At 31.9% G+C, this 22,706-nt stretch overlaps 2 protein-coding genes across 3 annotated transcripts in view; both read left to right on the forward strand.

The window, feature by feature from the left end:
- Positions 1–6,665, forward strand: part of LOC132746753 (cytosolic non-specific dipeptidase-like) — a 13,067-nt gene extending 6,402 nt beyond the window's left edge. Inside the window, exons 8-13 of one of the 2 annotated variants that reach the window (XM_060736116.1) lie at positions 651–795; positions 1,094–1,193; positions 1,550–1,721; positions 2,487–2,572; positions 4,528–4,694; positions 5,279–6,665. In XM_060736116.1, the coding sequence (XP_060592099.1) occupies positions 651–795; positions 1,094–1,193; positions 1,550–1,721; positions 2,487–2,572; positions 4,528–4,694; positions 5,279–5,326 (718 nt within the window). In that variant the 3' untranslated portion in view covers positions 5,327–6,665. Of the gene's footprint in view, positions 1–650; positions 796–1,093; positions 1,194–1,549; positions 1,722–2,486; positions 2,573–3,368; positions 3,458–4,527; positions 4,695–5,278 lie in introns of both variants that reach the window. The other variant, XM_060736040.1, reaches the window with a different exon arrangement.
- A 3,520-nt stretch (positions 6,666–10,185) lies between these two features.
- On the forward strand, positions 10,186–22,402 carry LOC132747062 (ankyrin repeat domain-containing protein 49-like). The gene is made up of 4 exons (XM_060736404.1): positions 10,186–10,361; positions 19,107–19,203; positions 19,863–20,023; positions 20,792–22,402. Exons 1-4 carry the CDS (start codon positions 10,284–10,286, stop codon positions 21,137–21,139), a joined length of 684 nt encoding a protein of 227 aa, XP_060592387.1. The 5' UTR covers positions 10,186–10,283; the 3' UTR covers positions 21,140–22,402.
- Positions 22,403–22,706: the final 304 nt, after the last annotated feature.

The raw sequence follows: 22,706 nt of genomic DNA on the forward strand, positions 1-22,706 counted from the left end.
GGGTCACATAAGCCAAGTATGTGGTCATTAAGTCAACACATTTTAACCTTTTCAACTTATTGATATAATATTTAAGCTATAACCTTCATAATCAGGCATTTGATACATCTGAACATTGTTTATCATTTGGCATGCTGATATTTTACCTTGACTCTAATTTGACCTTGACTGTTAAGATCAAAATTTCAAACCTTCATACATGTAGTTTTACTACTGTTGAAGATATGGCCTTCATATTTGGAAACGATGTACATACTTGTTATAAATTTGACATTCTTCATGTAACCTTGGCCTATACTCGTTATTGACCATTGAGGTCAAGGGTTAAATTTTCATGTCATAACTTACCATTTTCAATAACCTGTATGTTTTTACACAAGATACATTTGATAATTCTGTTATGTTTTACATGCTGTAATATAAACCTTAAGTTCTTAGTATAATTTGACAGTGATCATTGTTAGGTGATAATGTACAGGTGATACACTACAAGCAAATGAAAGATTCATTTGTTCCTACTGTTATTTAGTGCTATTCAATGTAGTGGCATTGCATACTTCACATATGCACCTTTGTGCTAACCTACATTCATGATGAAAGGGTACTATTTATAGCCATGCATAAATAAATAATTATGTTTCTATTTATAGTCATGAAGCAATGGGTGACCTGGTTCATATCATGGGTAGTCTGGTAGATTTAAATGGTAAGATTCTGATACCTGGCATCAATGATGCTGTTGCCAAGCTGACTGAAGAGGAAAAGGCTTTATATGGGCCAATTGACTTTGATACAGTAAGAAATTCCTTTAATGATATTTGAGAAAAACACCAAACATAAAATAGAATTTTGACTTATCATATGTATTTACAGATAAATTTTATGGTTATCTTTAGGATGTGACTCTTGGATAAACTGCTTAGGGCTGCCTTAGCACTTAGAAAAACAAGCTGATGTTTGTGATGAAACAAAAAATGACTGTCCCAAATTCAAGATGAAGGATTTGGGTTTGTTGGCCAGAAGGCAGCAACCTGAACCACTCAGCCATGAAGGCCACCAGTAAACTATTAATGACTATATTTTATGTTCACAGAATGAGTATAAGTCTGATATTGGCGTTAATAAACTGATACACAAAGAGAAACATGAGGTTCTAATGGCGCGCTGGAGATACCCATCTCTGTCACTACATGGTATGGTATATCTGTACTATTTCCATATCACTTTCAATTTCACATTAATATTCTTGGTTTCTTGTTAACTGAAAAGAAATACATATAGTTTTTTTTATCAAAATCATAATTAGGACTGCTTGACTATATAATATTTTATAAAAGATACTAGCCTGGGATTAATGTGTTGACATTTTTGCTTTTTCATAACATACATGCTATTTTGTATAGGCATGTCACTATTACTGGTTGTTGAGTTACTGAAATAGGGTTTCTATTGGACTTTGAAATTATAACTCACTTGTAAGCACTTAATCACTTTACATATTTCAATATTCTTTAGATGTTGTAGTGTTACATATAATGATATTTTCTAGGTATCGAGGGAGCATTCAGCGGTGCAGGAGCTAAAACTGTGATACCCAGGAAGGTGATTGGGAAATTTTCTATTAGATTAGTGCCTGATATGCAGCCAGAAGAGGTTGAAAGATTGGTAAAAGCTCATGTTGAGAAAGTGCATGCAGACAGAGGTAGTCCAAATAGAATTAAGTAAGAAAGATCAAACTTTTTTTACCTCATTTATTATAATCAAAATCTTTTATCCTGTGATAAATGATTAAAGTGTAATCAAGATATATTTTACTGTACTGTTATAAGTATCTTCAAAGGCATTTATATTAAGTCCATACAAAATTAAAAATAAGAAAAATGATATATTGAGTGGCTCATGCAAAGAATTGATAGATTAAACTTCTAAAAATAGTGTCTGTTATTTTTTTTAGGGATTTTTGTCTGAAACTTATTATTTCATAATGTTAGTGCAGTAATGAGTTAACTAAAAAAAAACTTTCAACATTAGTTAACCCGTTACTCCCCTATTGACAAAGGTGATGATTGGTTAACAATTGTAAAACAAAGTTTAGTTTTTATAAAACAGTATGGACTGATAAATATTTGTCTAAAACTAAGAATAAATTTCTATTTGATGATGGTGTATTTTATAGTTGTATCTTGTATATACTAAACTTGAGCCGCGACATGACAAAACTAACTAAGTGTTTAGCGCAGTCTGATCAGGATCCATACTGTTCGCTTACAAACCCTATTACAAGTTGAGAAACTGATAGCAAACAGCATGGATCCTCATCAGACTATGCGGATGTGCAGGCTGGTCTGGATCCATGCTGGTTGCAAACGCTCTATGTTGGTTTTGTCACAGCGAAGCTCATATACTTTGTTTATAGCCAGCCATGTAAATTTTTACTTTGGCGGAAATTTTAAATAACTGTTATAAAGTACTATATATCTATGCAGGATACACATGGGTCATGGAGGTAAACCATGGGTCAGTGATTTTAATCATCCAAACTATGTAGCAGGCAGAAATGCTGTGAAATCAGGTAATTGCTTGTGCTTGGTGTAGGGGCGCTAGTGTTTCTTGGTGTAAAGTGTAAAAATCAGAAGTACCTGCAAACTTCTTTTATCGAACAAATAGTATTATGTTCATCTTAAGTTTTTACAAATTTAACACTTTTTTTTCTTTTTCCATTTCTATGTCTTACGGTGTTCCTATTAGAAATAATCCTTGTCGGACATGTCCCTTAACTAAGGTTTAAAGTGGTTTTAATCTGGTCCCAACTTTCAAAAGTTTCCCTGAACATTTTCTGTAGCGCTTTTATCTGGTCTGAAGTGTCTTTAAATTATGGTAGGTTTTGAAGATTCCCTGACTTAGCCTTTGGATTCTTTTGACTTAGCCTTTGGATTCTTTATACCCATGGTTTACCTCCTTACCTGTATGATGTCCAACTGTAAGATGATAGGTTGCCTATCAAATTTTAAATTAATTTCTGTAATAACTGTAAATTTAGATACATGTACATTTATTAGACATGTTTATTTTGTCTTTATTATGCATTTTACCATTGGCGACTGAAAATTTATTCTTAGTAAAATCTGGCATTTATTTTGAATTCATTTATATCTTTAAATATCATTTTAATATTATCATGCAAAATTTCATGGATTTACTGTGAATAATTTCTACTTTAGCCATGAATGTGTTAATAAGGAAGATTTAATTTAGTGTGAATTATATTATTATCATTACCAATTATCAACATCTCTTCTTTTTCTGCCTGACTTTGCCAGGCATAATCGGTACATATTTAATGTTTTTTCACTCATTCACTGTGGCAGATTATTTCTGGAAGGTGGAGGAGGTAAACCATGGGTCAGTGATTTTAATCACCCTAATTTTGTAGCGGGCAGGAAAGCCGTCAATAAAGGTGCCTATTTCTATATATGTTAAGAAATTTTCTCAATTATATAGTAGTTGCAATTATCAGATCGTTCTACATATATATAATTGGCTTTAACCACAGCCTCTATGTGAATCAGAAAAAAGCACAAAAGCATGTTCTCTTTTTAACAAGCCACTAGATTTTCCTGTTGATTCTTGACATCTGATTTTTGTGTTTTATTTCTTTTCAAGGTCATAATGACATACATGTAATTTCATTATACTGCATTATTGTAACATCGCTTTTGGGCACTTAATCTTATATACGCAGCTGTTGTCAATTTTTGGATTTATTTTCATTTTGCCTGAAACAAAGAACTTTTGTTTTATAATAAATTCATTTCAAAGGTTGTTGATATGTTATATGATCATATGTAAATTGTTATTTACAATATAACTTTCTACTAGCAGCTCAGGTTATATATACAAACAAGCACTTATAATATATAGGACCATATAACTTGTTAGAAATCTTTATAGCTAATAATATAAATGTACTTTATACAGCAATTTGAAATTTTATCAATAATACTGTTAAGTGGGATTTAAGATATCCCATCTGGATGAATTTATGTTTAGAAAATCAGACTTTACAGTAATTATTGATAAAATTTCAAGTTAGGGCAGTAATTTGTTGCGTATTTATTCTTTCAATGTGAATCGTTGAACTGTATCATAAATAATTTAACAATAATTTGTTAAATTTTGTACTAAAATTATTTTCTTGTAAACAATACATATACATAAAAAGAAAATCATTTAATTAGTATTCTCTGTAGGCAAACCTTGGCAATAAAATGAATTGCTAAGCATGTTAGAAAGGGCTTAATAACCTCATTTTCTTGATGATCATTTCTGTTAACCAAAGCTTACGAAGGAAGCCTTTATGCTAATACATATATTTTTAACAAAGGAGCACCAAAGCGATCATAAGTTAAGTCAAGGTCAAGTTGTTCATACATGTATTAACTATTTATTTAAGTTGTATTTAATTAAGTTGTATTTATTTAAGTGTTTTTTTTTTCTGTTTATAAATACATACATATTTTCCCCCAGTATTTGGCGTGGAGCCTGACCTTACTAGAGAGGGTGGAAGTATTCCAGTGACCTTGACCTTCCAAGAGGCGACAGGGAAGAACGTCATACTTCTCCCTATAGGAGCCTCTGATGATGGCGCTCATTCACAAAATGAAAAGATTGACAAATACAATTACATTCAGGGGGTAATTATCAAATACTTTTTGTTAGCATATTAGAAGTTAAACTGTTTTTCAGAAAAATTTCTATTTCCCTATTTCATAGTACAAAAAAATTAATGTTCCTCAACGCTCATACTGTCAGTTTTGTAGAATGGACTTGCCTAGTTTTGAATTTAAGAACTGTCACATAATTTACAGTGTAAGGGATTTTAGTATCTTGTAATACCCCCATTGAGTAGCCGGTAACGGTATAGAGCCATAGTGACTGTGCTGGTTGCAGAAGTTAGTCTTCAGTGCTTTATGCATACATGTATAATATTTTTCTTCTTGGTATTGTTTAGCCTTATGAAAGCAAGTATTTTCATAATAAAGGCTAAAGGGTTTTACAATTATTTTTAAGATTTATTCAAAGTTGAGCAACAAAGATATTCAGAGTGTACTCTATTTGATCATTGAAACATACTTTTGGGTTTTTGTTATAATATATATTTTATCTATTGGTTGTTATTCTTGTTAGTTTTTGAAACCCAAAAGTTAAGGCAACATAAGAATTAGCGACATGAGGTAACAAATTATAATATTACATTATTTTATTACTTTGTTTTCAGATAAAACTGCTTGGAGCGTACATGGATGAAATTGGAAAAACTGCATAATAAATAGAGAACTATTGTCATTGACTGTTTAATGTGCCATCAGTGATTTTCCTGCTTATATAACAGACTCAGATAAACGACCTGTTCCCAATTGAAATATTCTTTAAAATTAAGCAGTTTTAAAATCTGAACTTAAACCTGCTTTTTAGTTCCCAAATCAGCAATTTTAGTGATATTTTTCCCCAAAATTTAAGAGGCTAAGGCCTCTTCCTAGTTAAGTGAGAAAAATCACTGGCCATTATTGTTCAAATATTAATGAAATGGCCTTCCTGGAAGGCTTAGACTAAAATCTACATGTACTCAACTAACAATTGTGGCAAATATTAACATGTTTATGATGAAAGTATAATTATGTTAGAGCCATTGGACATGTAGTGCTAGTATTTTTTATGGGGTGTGGATATTATATAATTAGATTTGATATTTTGATGTTTGAAAATGTAGACATTTAAATTTTGTTATGCAGTATTAATTGGGAGTCATTCACCAGTCAAGTGTAACCTCAGTAACCCCAGGGAAAAGCAGGGATATTACTGCTGAATTATCAGAAGAAAAATTTAGTTTGTATATTGTTTGTAAGTAACAATATTTCTGACAAAGGCATTCAAGTTGATATGTTGTCTTAATCTTATTTACTGAATTTTATTATTTACAAGCAAAACGACAGAGATTTTTCTTTAATTGTGTGAGAAAAATCAAATTTGATAATTCATAATTGAAATGGCAGGATTATTTTAAAGCAACATACAAAAACAAAATTAATACAGTCACTGAGTCAGTTATTTCATCTTGTGTAATGCACTTAATATCCACTTAAACTACTTAAAGAAAATCATGAGTTAAGATATGCACTGATAGTAACATAAATGAAGTAGAAATATGGTGTAAAAAAATTAGCATTTAACATTATTCATGAAGTGAGTTATGTTTTGGGTTGCAAATACCAATAAATTTCTTAGAACTAGTTACATTTTTCTTTAGTTTAAAATCTTTGTTTGCACATCTGGAGATAATTAGTTTGAATTCTTTGCCAATTTTCTGATGGATATTTATGTAAATGATTAGTTCTACAGTTCTTTCAGATATTAATACAAGACTACAGTGCACATGTGTTAACCAGATAAACTGATTATTATGATACATGTATTTACAATTTAAACATACGATATTAAATCCCTATTTTTTATCATGATTAAATTATGCGATGTAGTACCTTAAGTGTTCTTATTTCATTGATTTGTATCATGGTTCCAAATTCATTTCTTGTCAGAAAGTTAAATACAGCAATGTTATTTCTTTTGTATTATTTCAATAAATGGCTACTAATATATGACTTTTTCATCAAGCAGAGTTTGTTTTAATTTTTATGGCCGTCTCCATAAATTACACATCTAAGATTATGATAAATGTGTCCAGCCATATTCACTGTTTAAGGAGAAAACTAAAAATATGTCCATAGGAAAGTTACATCCCAGGTTCATTGTCAGTTGTCACAGAGAATTTACAAACTTCTGCATATTTGATGAAAATTAAAGTGTCAAGAAAATTATATAATGACAGTATTATGACCAGAAAGTTTCACTTGTGACTGAGGAACTCTTCTTATTGTGAATAAGTGGCGTGATAGTTCAGTTGGTTAGGCCACTGACTGTCACTCCTGAGGTTATGGGTTCTAGATTTTCAGAGACACTTTCAGTGTTTCCCCACCTTCCTAGAGGTGTTACCTGGTAAGAAATTCAGGTAATCTTCGCATGTATCTTCCCTTTTATCTCATCTAGCTAGAGTCTAGAGGCATCTCTACGTCCCTGCGAGGGGTTTGACATTAATTGAAGATAGATAGATAGATAGATAGGTAGATAGATAGATAGATAGATAGATAGAATATTGATACAATTGACATTACGCCGCCTGTCAATCAAGCTGGCAGGGTCTTACAGATAAGCCAATCGGCGATTGTTATCAGTTTCACGCTAAGATGTCTGAGAAGTCCGCCATTTTCCTTAGACAAACTATTTGTATAAGACAAAGGTGGAGCAGTACGTATTTTTATTGAAATTATTTTGATTTTTTGTCAATTTAAAGCTATTAAAACGGTTTATCAAAGTTACAAAATATCCAGACATATTGATAAGATGGAGTCAGTTCATTTTACAAATTTAAAACAAAAATATCAGTAACTTTCTATATATGAAGATAGTAAGTTATATAGCAGGTACGAAAGTTAAAACTGGCTATACCACATTGCATTAAATAAGGGAAAAGTTTAAACAAATACTCTTTTCCTTCCTTCATTACAATTATGTAAATTCATAATCACATAATATATTACATGTATAAGGTCTCAGAATATCCAGATGATATGACATTTTTTGTTCGTTCTTAACATAGTGTCTATAAAAAGCTGCAGTAGAAAGAAATACCTGCAAATAAAATGAGAGATATGTAATAAATATTTTAGGTGAAATTATCCTATCTAAATATTTCTATTAAAGCTATATGAATTAAGATTAAATATTAAAATACATCTGCTTCAATAACATCATATCTGATCACGGTTTTTATTTAAAACCGGTTTTAATTTAAAGCCGAGGTCTGGTATATGCAAAAACTTATTTTGAAGTGAATAATATTGCGTTTTATCACGAAAATATCTAATGTACAAATATGCATATAATCATATATCATACAAAAAATTTACGCAAGGGCAATTTTCTCATTTAATTTTGACAATTTATGCACAAATGCATTCCATATAAGAGATTTTGTTACTGTTTCATTGATATAGTTTTACTTTTATATGTTCCGCTACAACAATTTTAACTATCTTTGAATTTTTAAACTAAAATTATATTTTGTCAGTAACTCAGAGAGAAATATAACAAAATATTTGCCAAACGTTTTATTCATTATTAATGCGTGAATGCAGTTATTTGTTACTTTTTTGAATACCATAATACATTGAACTATTCAATAAAAGCATTATGTACAGTTTTATATATACCAAATTATATAATATATTCATTAGTCACTTAAGTGGCATGACAGTTTTGCGTAAACGTGGGTACAGTCTTTTGTCTAAGGTTCTGAATGACCGGGTCACGTGAAACAGTGGGCGGAGCAATCTCTTCTCTGGCGTAATGTCAATTGTATTAAATAAATGACTTCACATCAAATGTCATTGTGACCTTGGCCTTATGACCTCAAAATGAATAGTGGTCATTATAATTGGCCATGGGCAATGTTCCTACAAAATTAATCAAACATATTGTCATTTTATCTAAAGTCATTGTTTGGACAAGTTTTTCTTCAAGGTTTCATTGTGACCTTGACCTAATGATCTGGGAATCAATATAGGTCATATTTACTGGCTGTGGATAATGTCCTTTTACTAAATTTGAATAAGTCATAGATGAGACAAAGATTTTAGTGCTACTGTGACTCTGACATTTAACCTCAAAGTCAATACAATGTCAACTACTGGCCATGGGCATATTATTAGCTCACCTGTCACAAAGTGACAGGGTGAGCTTTTGTGATCGCTTTTCGTCCGGTATCCGTCCGTCCGTTGTCCGTCCGTCATCCGTCCGTCCGTCCGTAAACTTTTGCTTTAAATGACATCTCCTCAACCACTGAGCCAATTTCATCCAAACTTCACAGGAATGTTCCTTTGGTGGTCACCTTTGAAAATTGTTCAAAGAATTGAATTCCATGCAGAACTCTGGTTGCCATGGCAACCAAAAGAAAAATCTTTAAATATCTTCTTTTAAACAACCCTAAGAGCTAGAGCTTAGATATTTGGCATGAATCATCTTCTAATGAGTGTCTACCAAGTTTGTTCAAATAAAAGCCCTGGGGTCAAAATTGGCCCCGCCCCAGGGGGTCATTGATTTTCCCTATATGCATATAGTAAAAACTTAAAAAAATTTCTTTTAAAGAACCCAAAGAGCTAGAGCTAAGATATTTGGCATGAAACATCTTCTAGTGAGTGTCTACCAAGTTTGTTCAAATAAAAGCCCTTGGGTCAAAATTGGCCCCGCCCCAGGGGGTCATTGATTTTCCCTATATGCATATAGTAAAAACTTAAAAAATCTTCTTTTAAAGAACCGTAAGAGCTAGAGCTTAGATATTTGGCATGAAACATCTTCTAGTGAATGTCTACCAAGTTTGTTCGAATAAAAGCCCTGGGGTCAAAACTGGCCCCGCCCAGGGGGTCATTGATTTTCCCTATATGCATATAGTAAAAATCTTCTTTTAAAGAACTCAAAGAGCTAGAGCTAAGATATTTAGCATGAAACATGTTCTAATGGGTGTCTACCAAGTATGTTCAAATAAAAGCCCTTGGGTCAAAACTGGCCGCTCCCCGTGGGTCATTGATTTTCCTTGTATGTGTATAGCAAAAACTTAAAAATCTTCTTTGAAAAAACCCAAATAGCTAGAGTTTAGATATTAAGCATGAAACATCTTTAAGTAAATATCTACAAAGTTTGTTCAAATAAAAGCCCGGGGGTCAAAACTGGCCCTGCCCCAGGGGTTTCATTGTTTTTAACTATATGTGTATAGTAAAAACTTAAAAAATCTTCTTTTAAAAAACCCAATGAGCTAGAACTTAGATGTTTAGCATGAAACATCTTCTTATGGGTGTCTACCAAGTCTGTTGGTTTAAACATATTTTATTCTTTCTCACATAAGCATATTTACATACATGATATTTACAATCAAAACAAGAAAAGGATTAGACTTACCAAGTCTGTTCAAATAAACAAATAAAAGCCCTTGGGTAAAAATTGGCCCGGGGAGGGGGGATGGGGGCTATATACAGGTGAGCGACCTCAGGGCCATCATGGCCCTCTTGTTTTTTAACAAGCCTTTTCATTCACGATGACAACGATATTGGCACAAATTGATATTCGTTTGTGAAACACGTTGTATTATTTATTACTAAGAAAAATAATTAATTATGTCTGAAAGTCAGGAATTAACGGATTTTGTTCCAGATGTTAACAGTCTTGGTCTTAACACAGAGGTTTTACAACAGGTAACTTCCTAAATATTTTCAAACATTGTGGTTTAACACTACATGAACTAAAAGTGAACATATATTCGGATATAAAATTTGTAACCATCCAAAGTGCAAACATGTTATTCAGCTTATAAGAACTTACCTAAATTGACTTAAAATACCTTATCCTATTGATCCATGTAAAGAATGTTAAACATATACTTTTTCTCTGTTAAATCAGTTTTAAAAAAATCTTTAATGATGTATTTGCTTCTCACCTCTCTCCATCTGACAGTTGTCAATGACCATAAATATAATAAATATGCATATAATTTTGTAATGAGGCAAAATATTAGTCAGTCTAGATATCCAGAAATGTTAAAGTTGATTGTTACAAAATAGAAACTGATCAACTATGCAAATTCGATAGTCAAAATTCTGACCAGTTCCATTACAAACTTTATGGTCAAACACTTAGCAGAAACATGGATAGCTCAGTAAAATATGGCAGAAACCTGAGTGTGGACATTAGCTAAGGCATAAACTTGAAATACATGTAGACAGAGTTACAAATAATGCAAACAGAACATTACCAAACATTTGAACACTGTTGAAAAATTTTGTCTGACATACCCATAACTAAGTTAATGCTCTTCCATTTTTGGTCACTCCACACAAAAACAAATATATACAGCCAAGAGATGGTTTGTTACAAAGATAAAAAAGTGACTATAGTATATGTCACTATACAAGTGTCACACAGAACTCCAAAACACACAAGGCTGAGGCACATTATATAGAGGAGGCGTAATTGATACCAGGTTAATGATGTTCTATAAAATTTATCTGTCCCCCTCACTCTGAAGTCCAAGATAATTAGTTGTAGCAATTACTTCTTCCGGTTATTCAAAACAAGATGGCGCAATTTTTTTCAGCTGTACAAACAATGTGATTTTTCGCATTTACAACTAGTTCCTGAGTAATGAAACAGTAAAATAATTGACTAATTTGTAAAAGGTACATATAAAATGAACTGATAAGACTCATTGATGATCAGTATTGACCAGTATTGTCCATTATACATGTACTTATTGAGCATTGGTCAGCGAAGAACTTATTGAAGGCATACCGCCATTCATCAATGGGAAGACGTAAGCGACAGAAATCGTCACCAGCTCAAAAACCCTTTACCAAAAAATACAAACTTTCCAAAGTAGACACCGTGAGTAATATCTCAGCTGATAGTGAGAAAGCAGACTACTTTGAAGCTCTTGAGGATATTGACATTCCATCATTACATACCCCACCCAACATCAACTATTCTGCAAATATGAAATTCAGCCAAGAGGATATCAATGAACTGAGTGCTAAATTAGGCCCTATATTGATAAAAGACCTTAAATCAGCACTGAAAGAAGAGGTCCTGAAGGAAATTAGACACGAAATTTGTGAAATATTAGTACACAAAGAGACACAAGAATTTCGAGATGAAATTTCCAAACTGAAAGCTGAAATTAATTATTTACAATCAGAGGTCAAATCTGCACATGCAAAACATGACGATCTAGAACAGTACGGACGGAGGATGTGTTTAGATATCTCTGGAATTCCGGGTGATAGTGGCAAACTGGACGAGAATGTTGAGAAGAAGCTTTTAGACCAAGCAAAGAAGGTTGGCCTGGCCCTAAATGCTTCTGATATTGACAAATGTCATCGTAAGGGAAAGCCTGTAGTGTAGATAATTTCAACCGCAAGGTTATTGTGAAGTTTACAAATTCTATTTAGGCTCGACAGAGAGTTTATAACGCGAGGAAGAGATTAGGCGATGGTATTTTTGTTCAGGAAAATTTGACTCCATATCGAGAGTACCTAGGTTATGAGGCAAGAAAACTTAAACGGGCTGGCCTTGTTACAAAGACATGGGTGGCCGGATGTAAGATATACGCTCAAGTAACCGGGGAAAAAACGGGCAGACAGATTATGAACATGGATGACATCAATGCAATTAGTGATAAGTAACCGATTTTGACAACTGTCAAAAAATGTAAACAATCTTTAATGCACTAGATAGTGACCTTTGTTGACATAAAGGCTCATTTAATCATGATCACTCAGCCGTATTACTACCTGTTAGTTAGAATGACCTGCATAGTAAATAAGACTTACCTGTAAGATTTTCTATGAGCAGAGGATTTATCCCTATATATCCTTATTATACTGTCTAACTGTTTATAATATTCTGCACATTAATTCCAATCCATATATTCATTTGCACATTTGCTATTAGTCTATATATTTATTCAGTAGCATTATGAATCTACCTAATTTCTCAATTAATTCATAAAAAGATTATTTCATTTCATGAATGAGTACATTTTTTTTGGTAACACACATGTTCAGTACCCATGAAGCGCGCGATTAGAAACATAAAGAGAAATAACTAGTTCATCTTTCACACAGAAAACTGGTTATTATGTCATTGTAAATTTACATCACGTATTTTTCACCATGTCAGATTAAAAATGTAATTAAATTATGCTCTGCTTTTCATTTAAGTTTTACTGATAAAATTAATACTTCAGTTTTAAAAATTGCGAAAAAAATGTATACTATTTAATAACCAGTGAAGTATTACAGTCTATGAAAACGATTGGATTTCGTGTTGTTTATAAAAGATTACAAGTATTACAAGGTTTTTTTTAGGGCCGTATGTAGATTTTTGTCAAATAAATGTCAGTCTGTACCTTTTGATTGTTTGTTTGTTTGATTTGTATTGTATGCTTGGTGTTTCCTTGTTGTTATTGTTTGTAAAATTTTCTTCTTTACTGATGCATAAAGTATTCTGATTTGTAGCTAGTTTGTAAATTTCTTTGTGCTTAGACCTAGACTACGTGTAAGTTGATCAAGTTTCTTGTGTATTCCTATTTTTTCTATTTTTTTTAATAGTAAAAATTATAACTTTGAATATTGAAAATTAAAATAGAATTTGAATGTTGGTATTTTGTCACCATAAAATCTCTGACATTAGTAACAAATAACGATATCGTTTCTGTCAATTCAAATTTATTGTAAGTACATGTAGTGTATAAACGCACACACACACACACACACACGCACACGCATATGCACACGTGCATTCTATGACAAAATTTGCAAAATGTTAACAAAATAATCAATTAGTTGTACTTTTTTTGTATTATTTGTTCTGGTTTGTTATCTTGTCCATTACATATAATGTACTGTCTTTTGTACCATAATTAAATTATTTTATTCTACTTTATCATCATACTTGAGGAACTAGTTTATTCCTATCTCATTATGTTTAGTATTTACATTTCTGTTATTTTATTTATGCTAACCTTTGTCTCTCTGAATATAGCACTGTGTTACGTTGCCTGCCCGTTACCTGGCCTCAGTCATGATATTATCTTTTATAACTCAGTCCTACGGTCGGTCATAGTTTATTTAGCAGTTATACTTTACCCTCATAGATGAATGATATAGAAGCTTATCGATCGGCTATTGGACTGTTTAATAATGGAAGACAATGGTTTAAGAAGCGTTTACAATTTAAAGTTACATTTTATCAAGAACTCATTTTATCGTTAGTTAAATTAGTATTACATTTCATTAATTTTTTGGAGTTAAGTATAACTAAGATACAATACATTCATAGTGATATCGGTTTTAAATTTTGTGTTATTATATTGATACTTAACGATTGCAGTCAAAGGGAGATAACAAGTGATTATACATTTGTATTGATTAATTGTTATTATTTGTTATTTTTGAATATATTAATTTTCTTGTCTGGAGATGTCGAATTGAATCCAGGTCCTGAGTCTGCGTCTTTTTCTATTTTTCATCAAAATATAAGAAGTATTAGAAACAAGTTTGATTATATATGTAAAAAATAATTTTCTTGACTTCGACGTTTTATGTTTCACTGAAACTAAGTTGTCCCCAGATGTTACCGACGACATGATAACATTAGATGGTTATAGCTCAATATACAGAAAAGATAATTCTTCCCATTCCGGCGGACTTTTAGTTTATGTGTCTAATAACTTCGCATCTAAAAGACTATTTTGTTTGGAAAACATTTTACCAGGATCTATCTGGGTAGAAGTAAAATCTGATTCAAACAAATTTTTTATATGTAATTTGTATCGTCCTCCACAAACGCCTGTAGAATTATGGGAAAGACTTAATATTTGCATTGATAGGGCTTTAGAACTTTCCAGTAATATTATTTGTTAGGAGATGTAAACGAAGATCAACTTAATGTGAATAAACCACAAGTTCCGAGATATATTATTGCTAAATAATATGAAAAATGTTATAAGTGAACCTACGCGTATAAGTCCCTATTCTCGAACACTTTTAGATCCGATTGCATTAACAAACAATATTCAAAATTTTCACTCGGGTATTTTCGAAACGGACAAAGGTATAAGTGATCATTTCGGAACCTTTTCTTTATCAAAACTTACATTCACCCTACGACTTCTTTCAAACGCAGAGTATGGAACTATAAACGTGCAGATTTTAATGAACTAAACAATAAAATTCGAGCGACAGATTGGTCTTTTTTACAAAGTGATAATATAGATAATGCTACACGCACATTTACAAATACATTTTTAGAATTAGCTTCGTCATGCATTCCGACTAGTCTAGCAACAATTAGACCAAACGACAGACCATGGTACAACTCTGAAATAAGAAAAACCTCACGACTGTCCTGATGGACAAAAACGTAAAGCTGTGAATTCAGGAAGCCTGTCTGATTGGAACAATTATAAACGAATTAGAAATAAAGTTAATAACATGAAAAAACATGCTAAAGAAATATTTTTTAATAATATAGAGCTTACACTTAACGACCTTAGTTCAACCACAGGCGCTAGTCACATAATCAAATATTTTACATAATCGGTCTATATATGTATATAAAGATATCTTTAAATATTTTACATAATCGGTCTATATATGTATATAAAGATATCTTTATATACTAGGGATGGCAACGAGTAACCGGTTAACCGAGTACTCGATCGAACGTCCGAATATCGGTTAACAAAACTGATATTCGATTACTCGGAAAAATATATATTTTCTTTTTTTTGCGATTTAGAAAGATTAGTATATCCAATTAGTTCAGAAATTCGGAGATTAGCATGTATCTTCATAAATACCCGTTAAATGCAATCAAAACATCCTTGCAGAGGTGCGAAAATGGTATCATAAATTTAACGAGGCGATCAACAGTTTGACACGCGCACCTGTGTCGCTTATGTCATCCAGCCTCTTATGATATTTAATTACCTTTAATTGTGTAGCCGAAGTAACTGTTTTGAAAACAACAAAGGGCCGATTGCTATCATGAATGTAAGAATAAAGGTAACTTGTATTTAGACCAGGTTAAACTTTTGTTGCCGCCGATCAGTCTATATTATTTCAAGAAGAAAAAAAATATATATGAACTGTTATACATGTTTAAAACTTGATATTGCATAAATCAAAACGTTGTAAAATATTATGTTGTTGATTTAATTATAATTAATTTGTCTCCCGTGAAGTCCTATTTACTATCTACAGAATTCTATGAATTTAAATAGAAAACGAAAGGAGCATGCGGACGGTGTTGATATTGTGTGATAAACTTTGAAGATCACTGACAATTATCCGAGTAACCGAGTACTCGATCGGAAAAATGACCGAGTACTCGAGTATTGATTTTGGTATTCGTTGCCATCCCTATTATATACATATATAGACCGATTATGTAAAATATTTGATTATGTGACTAGCGCCTGTGAGTTCAACTAATAAAAACAATACTGGAAATTGGTAAAAGTTTTAGTTAAAGAAAATTCATCGAGTTGCGTAATTTTACATTCCTCCGCTTTATATAAACACGGACACATTAGCATTTTCTGATCTAGACAAAGCCAATACTTTAAATGATTTTTTTGTTTCAATTGCAAATATAGACTACTTATACTAATTTACCTCAATTCGAGCCAAAAACAAATATAAATTTAAGCAATATTGATATTACAAATCAAGATGTTATAGACATATTATCTAATTGTCGTAAATAAAGCTAGCGGACCAGACGAAATCAATCATAGAATGCTTAAGGAAACTAAAAATGTCACACTATTTGTAAGCCTTTGACTATACTTCTTAATAGATCCATTCAAAATAACACATATCCAAACTTATGGAAAGTTGCTAATGTAATGCCATTATTTAAAAAAGGTGATAAATCTATTTCATCCAATTACAGACCTGTATCTCTTATAAGTTGTTTAGGAAAAATTATGGAACGTATTATTTTTAAGTATTCATACAACTTTCTACATGAAAATAAATTAATATACAGAAATCAGGCAGGCTTCCTTCCAGGACACTCAACCGTGTACCAATTAATAGACATTTATAATCAAATATGTAAAGCTTTCGATGAAGGAAAAGCTACATGTTTAGTTTTTTGTGACATAAGTAAAGCCTTTGATAGAGTATGGCTGAAACAATACGGATTTACCGGAAATTTATTAAATTGGTTCTCAAATTATTTAGAAAATAGAAAACAAAAAATTTTGTAAGCACTACACACTCTAATGAGAAATTTTTAACAGCTCAGGTGTGCCTCAAGGCTCAGTTTTAGGGCCTCTTTTATTCCTTATTTATGTGAATGATATAGCTGACGCTCTTACAAGTGTCACAAGGTTGTTTGCAGACGATAGCTCATTAGCAATAAGTTCGCAAGATAAAACTTATATAGAAAGTACTATAAACGCTGACCTGGAAATTATATCAACATGGGCAAATCAGTAGTTAATACAATTTAACGCTGCTAAAACTGAAGTTATGTATTTTTCACTTTCCAAAAATAATCGCGACACCCCTGATATTTAAAACTTCCAAAATAATCATCTTAATTTTGTTCATTCTCACAAGCATTTAGGTGTTACATTAAGTGATGATGGTACATGGCATCAACATAGTTCGAATATAACTTAAATTCTGCCTCTAAAATTCTTGGTTCAATGCGAATGCTAAAGTTTAAATTAAAAAGAAAAACACTTAATCAAATCTATATAGCCTATTTAAGACCAATTATTGAATATGCATCTATAGTGTGGGACAGTTGTACTGTGTATGAACAAAATTCACTTGAAAGCATTCAATACGATGCTGCTCGAATTGTAACTGGTCTAACGAGGTCAGTATCTATCGCCAACCTTCTTCGTGAAATCGGTTGGGTATCACTTGCAGACAGAAGGAAAATGCAAAAATTAATTCTAGTTTTTAAACATAACCAAGGCGAGCTTCCCTGTTATTTAAGTGATATTTTTCCAGATATAGTTAGTAATACTAGTACATATAATTTAAGAAACAACGAAAACTACGCAACTGTTACCGGACATGTAGAAATTTATTCAAAATCAGTGATACCATATTCCATTAAATTATGGAACAGTTTAGATCTTTAAACGCAAACGTCTCCTACACTTTCATCTTTCAAAATCAAAATTAAAAAATCTTTACGCCGCCTCTAGTTCCGATATTTTTCCTTACTGGTGACAGATGTTTACAAATTCACCACATATGTATAAGAAATAAGTGTAGCAATTTAAATGCTGATTTGCACTAGAATCACTAAATACGTGACAATTCAAATTGTGAATGCGGTTTTTATTTTGAAGACGCAGACCATTACTTTTTCAAGTGTCCATTGTATATAAACCAAAGGCTAACGTTATTTATCAATACTCGTGATTATCACCCTCTAAGTGCCCATAAATTGCTTTTCGGTATCACTAATCTTAGTGATGAAGACAATAATATGTTATTCCTTCACGTTCAAAATTTCATCAAATATTCAAGGAGATTTGAAAATGACTAATTTTCAAACTACGCTTTTAAATTGTTGTCCATAACTTATATATAAATGCAGAGGACAGGAACTGGGCAGGAATCTCCTACATGGTGCTTATTCTTTCATTTATTCAATCAATAAATCTTTCTTTCTTTCTTTCTTCCTTCTTTTTTCCTTTTCTTTATTACTTTTTAATTCAAGTTTTGTTAGTCTTTGAACAATTTTTATAATCAAATTCTATTTTCTCAAATGATATCATATTGATTGCTGATATATACATTTAAGGAATTCCAATTACAATTGAATTTATGCACATCTTTTTACTACAATTTAGACGATGTGGGAAGGGCCAATTCTCTAATGTTGTTAAAACTTGTGGCTCGACCCTTTTGCTTTTTTATAATAACTATAACATCCATGTATTAACTGTAAATGTATTCGTTACTGTTTTGTAGTATTGTTTACATGTGACAATGTATCTGTTTTTGTATAAAATGTAAAAGCAATAAAATGTGATTAAAAAGTAGCAATTACTTTCTCTCCGTCAATCCCCCTCCCCCCCTTTAGTCTGAGATAGATTCTCCCCATCACATTATGTAACAACCCAATTAAGCCTCCATTAACAGCATGATGTAAAATCTGACTTTTTCAAATACTGCTCCTCCCACGCACCACAAACCTGTATCTGTGAACAAACTTCCAGAGCAAGTTTTAAGCCATCTCCACTTGCTATTGCTTATCCTTTGACAATCAAGCAGTTGCTCAGCTTCTCTAGTTCCAAACAGTTATTGTAACTATTGTTTCTAATAGTTTATCCTGTACAGCATTGCTCACTAAATTTTTCTTTCATATATGAAATACTAACATTCAGATTTTTTTTTTGCATTTAGATATTTGATGCAAAGAGAGGTGATCCAAATAAGTTTCAAAGCTACTGGGAGATGGATGAAGAAGATGTCGATGAAGAAAGCATGGAGGAAATACAAAGTAATTACATGATTAAAAAAAAATTGTACTCAAATTTGTCAACTTTAACAGTCATAAGCAAAGCAGTTTTTAACACTTCTTTGTTGGCATGTCAGAGTTGGAGTAGTAATTTAAAGATCGCTATCTGTGTGGTTGGAGCGTCCATGACAGAGTGGATAAGGTTGTTGACTTCAAACCGCTTGCTCCTCACTGCTGTGGGTTCAAATCCCGACGGACTTTGGATTCTTTCATGTGAGGAAGCTATCCAGCTGGCTTACAGTAAGTTACAGAATGTCAGTGGTTCTACTCAGGTGCCCGTTCAGGGCCTTAAATAATGCACGGAAGGGCACCTGAGGTCTTCCTCCATCAGTAAAAGCTGGATCGTCGCCAAATGACCTATAAGTGTTTCGGTGTGACGTAAACCCTTATCAAACAAACAAACAAAAATCTGTGCAGGTTCAAACCCCTTCAGGGTCAGGCTGTTGTTTCCTCAAGCAAGAAACTTTTACACTCGTTGATCAATACTGGCTGGTTCCAGGAATGAAGAGTATGTTTATACCTACAAAGAAGTGATTTGATATCAGTTCTGCTGTCAACCTTAAATCTTGCACACTGTTTAAAGTGTCAGTTATAAAACATTATATATTTTATGCATTTGAACTGTGTTTGTTTTTTTATAGAACATCCATCAAAGAAGATTCTTTGGGCAGCAGAGAACAATAAGCTAGACGTTGTGAAGGAGTTGCTGAACTCTGACAGTAGTTTGACGGGAACTAAGGACAATGATGGGTATACACCTCTACATAGAGCCTCTTACAACGGTCATACAGACATGGTTATGGTAAATTCATTTTCTGCCTCAACATTTAGCGATAATTGTCACAGCTGCACACCTTATTGCTTGTCATTGAATGATTCAGATTGTGGTGGTGGTGTTGGTAATTTAACCTCCGGATCACGGCAATAAGCCACATTGAATTTACCTGAGTACAGTTCAGTCATCACATCAGATGATCGTATGATAAAATTTCTTGTTTATATCAGTAACACTTAGCTTTTGAACATATAAAATATTTGAATAGGACCAAAATTTGTGGCAATGACATATACTCTCAGTTTGTAGGTGTCAGTTTGTAGGTGTGATGTAAATAAACATTTCAATTTGTCCAAGTACTCGTGTCTTTTGGTAAATGTCAGTCATATCTTTTGTCGGTTGATACTATGTTAACATCACTTAAGAGGTGTTTGTAATAAATAAAATATACATGTAGTTATAGAATTTATAATGAAAAAACTGTATTGGTTTTGTATGAATACATAAATTAAAAAATTATTTATGTGGATGTAATTTAAATTAACTTTTTGTCTGCTTCTAAATGTGTTCAAACACAGATACCATTATGTTCATTTTGAACTTCATTCGTTTCCTTCTGGACTTTAATTTAACAAGAGCCTGTCAAAAAAAAAAATTGTTTGAAATTCAAATATTAATGAAAATAAAAATAAATACCAGTATACATTTTACTTAATACTTACGACCAGAGAGATTGTTCAGCCAATGAAAAAGGTCAATCATGACATTTAAAACAACTGTTTTTTCTCCTTGCAGCTACTGCTAGAAAATGGAGCAGATATAAATGCCACAACCTCTGATGGCTGGTGCCCAATACACAGTGCTTCCAGGTGGAACCAGGCTGACGTTCTTTCTATACTTTTACAATCTGGCGCAAATATAAATGCTCAAACAAATAGTGGGCAGACTGCGTTACATATAGCATCTTCAGACAGAGAGTGTCGACAATGTTTAGAGCTACTTCTTTGGGACAAAAATACTGATACCAGTCTGAAAAATAGTCTTGGTGAAACTGCTTATGACATTTGCCAGAGGACGAGTGAAAATTGCCTCCTTTTTGAAATGAAAGAAGATAGTGTGAACAAACTTACACAGGATACTTGATAATGCTTAATGAATAGGTTTTTTAAGTCTTTTACTTTCTTGATAAGCCTTTTCTTACCCTATGTGTTGTGATCAAGAAGTTATTGATAAACTATGCATCATGCAAATGGGAACAAATTTTACAAATTATGTGTTCAAGTAGGTGACTAGGAAAAAAAATGGAGATGAACGAAACTATTGACTTCAGATTTTTTGTATTCCTTTAGAGGAGACTATGTTTCCATTGTCATTTTTTATTAAAACTACATGTATTTTGAAGAACAACCATATGAATATGAAAACAACTGGATTGTTCTGTTTTTGGGTTTTTTTTAAAAATTGTTATAGTGAAATTGGCTGATTATATGTTTACACCCTTTAACACAACATGTATTCAATAGGCGAGTTATAAAAATGCTTTGGTTGTACCACTGATGTGCTGAAGTGAAAGAACTTCAGTAGACAATATTGTGCTCCTAAATTGGTTGTAATAAGAGAAAATAGGCATCAGAACTAGAAACTCTTCTGTAAGCTGAATAACTTCCTTACACTATAAGTGTACAATTTACCTGAAAAAATTGTTTCTTAAATACTCATTCTGAAATCCAGTAAAACTGATTTTTATGTGTAAATGTTTATTTTTATTGAAATATTGATGTTGTTAATGATTTAAATACATGTATTAATCTTGCTTTTTTCATATGTAATTGTTGTATAAATAACTAGCCATATTGAATATTTAAATTGTATTAGTCCTCATGTTGAACAATATGTGATGATGATACCATACTATCATTTACAACAGAATGATAGACTACAATGTATTAACATTAAAGGCCCATGATGCACCAGAAATGCTTTTATTTTTATTTCCCAAAAGTTTTTTATTTTTGGTGTTCGGTTATACTTATAGTTTCCAAAAAGTTACTTACTAGCCAGTTACCTGAACCATCTTTGCTTCAGTTGCATTTCGACAATTAGTACAGTTTAAGTATGAAAGTCAAAATAAAATTATTTGAATTTTGGTACTTTAACTACAAACAATTTCACATTCAACACCACTTGCTTCAGGAGGTAAACATCTTACATGATCTATATAACCATTATTCAAATGTTTTAAAACTAAATAGTAATATATGGCTTTCTACTGAAAATAAAAATATTTGGTTTTTGAGGCATAATGTGCCTTTAAGTGATAGTGTGGTACATTTTTTCAAACCACAATGTGATGAATACAATTAATGAAACTTTAACCAAACCATTACTACATGTAAGTGCTGTATCTAGTGTTGTAGGCAGCATGGTACTGCTATCATTAATGTTGTATTATTTTGTAAACAAACTTGCACCTTTTACATAATTCCTATTGTAACTGTATTTTGCTTAGATAAAAATGCATGGTATTTTGCGGCAGTTTTACTGATAATTTTACAGCAAAAGCTAAAATATGAAATACCAAAAATATATATATATTATTGTATGCTTTTTAATATTTATACTTCAAACTTTTAATATTTCTAAATGTATAAACTTGATGTTGTTGACTGCATGTTATCTATGTTTTGTAGTTTTTATAATCCACATGATT

This window comes from Ruditapes philippinarum, unplaced genomic scaffold (assembly GCF_026571515.1).
Source record: "Ruditapes philippinarum isolate M1 unplaced genomic scaffold, ASM2657151v2 ctg512_1_1_1_1, whole genome shotgun sequence".
Classification (NCBI taxonomy): domain Eukaryota; kingdom Metazoa; phylum Mollusca; class Bivalvia; order Venerida; family Veneridae; genus Ruditapes; species Ruditapes philippinarum.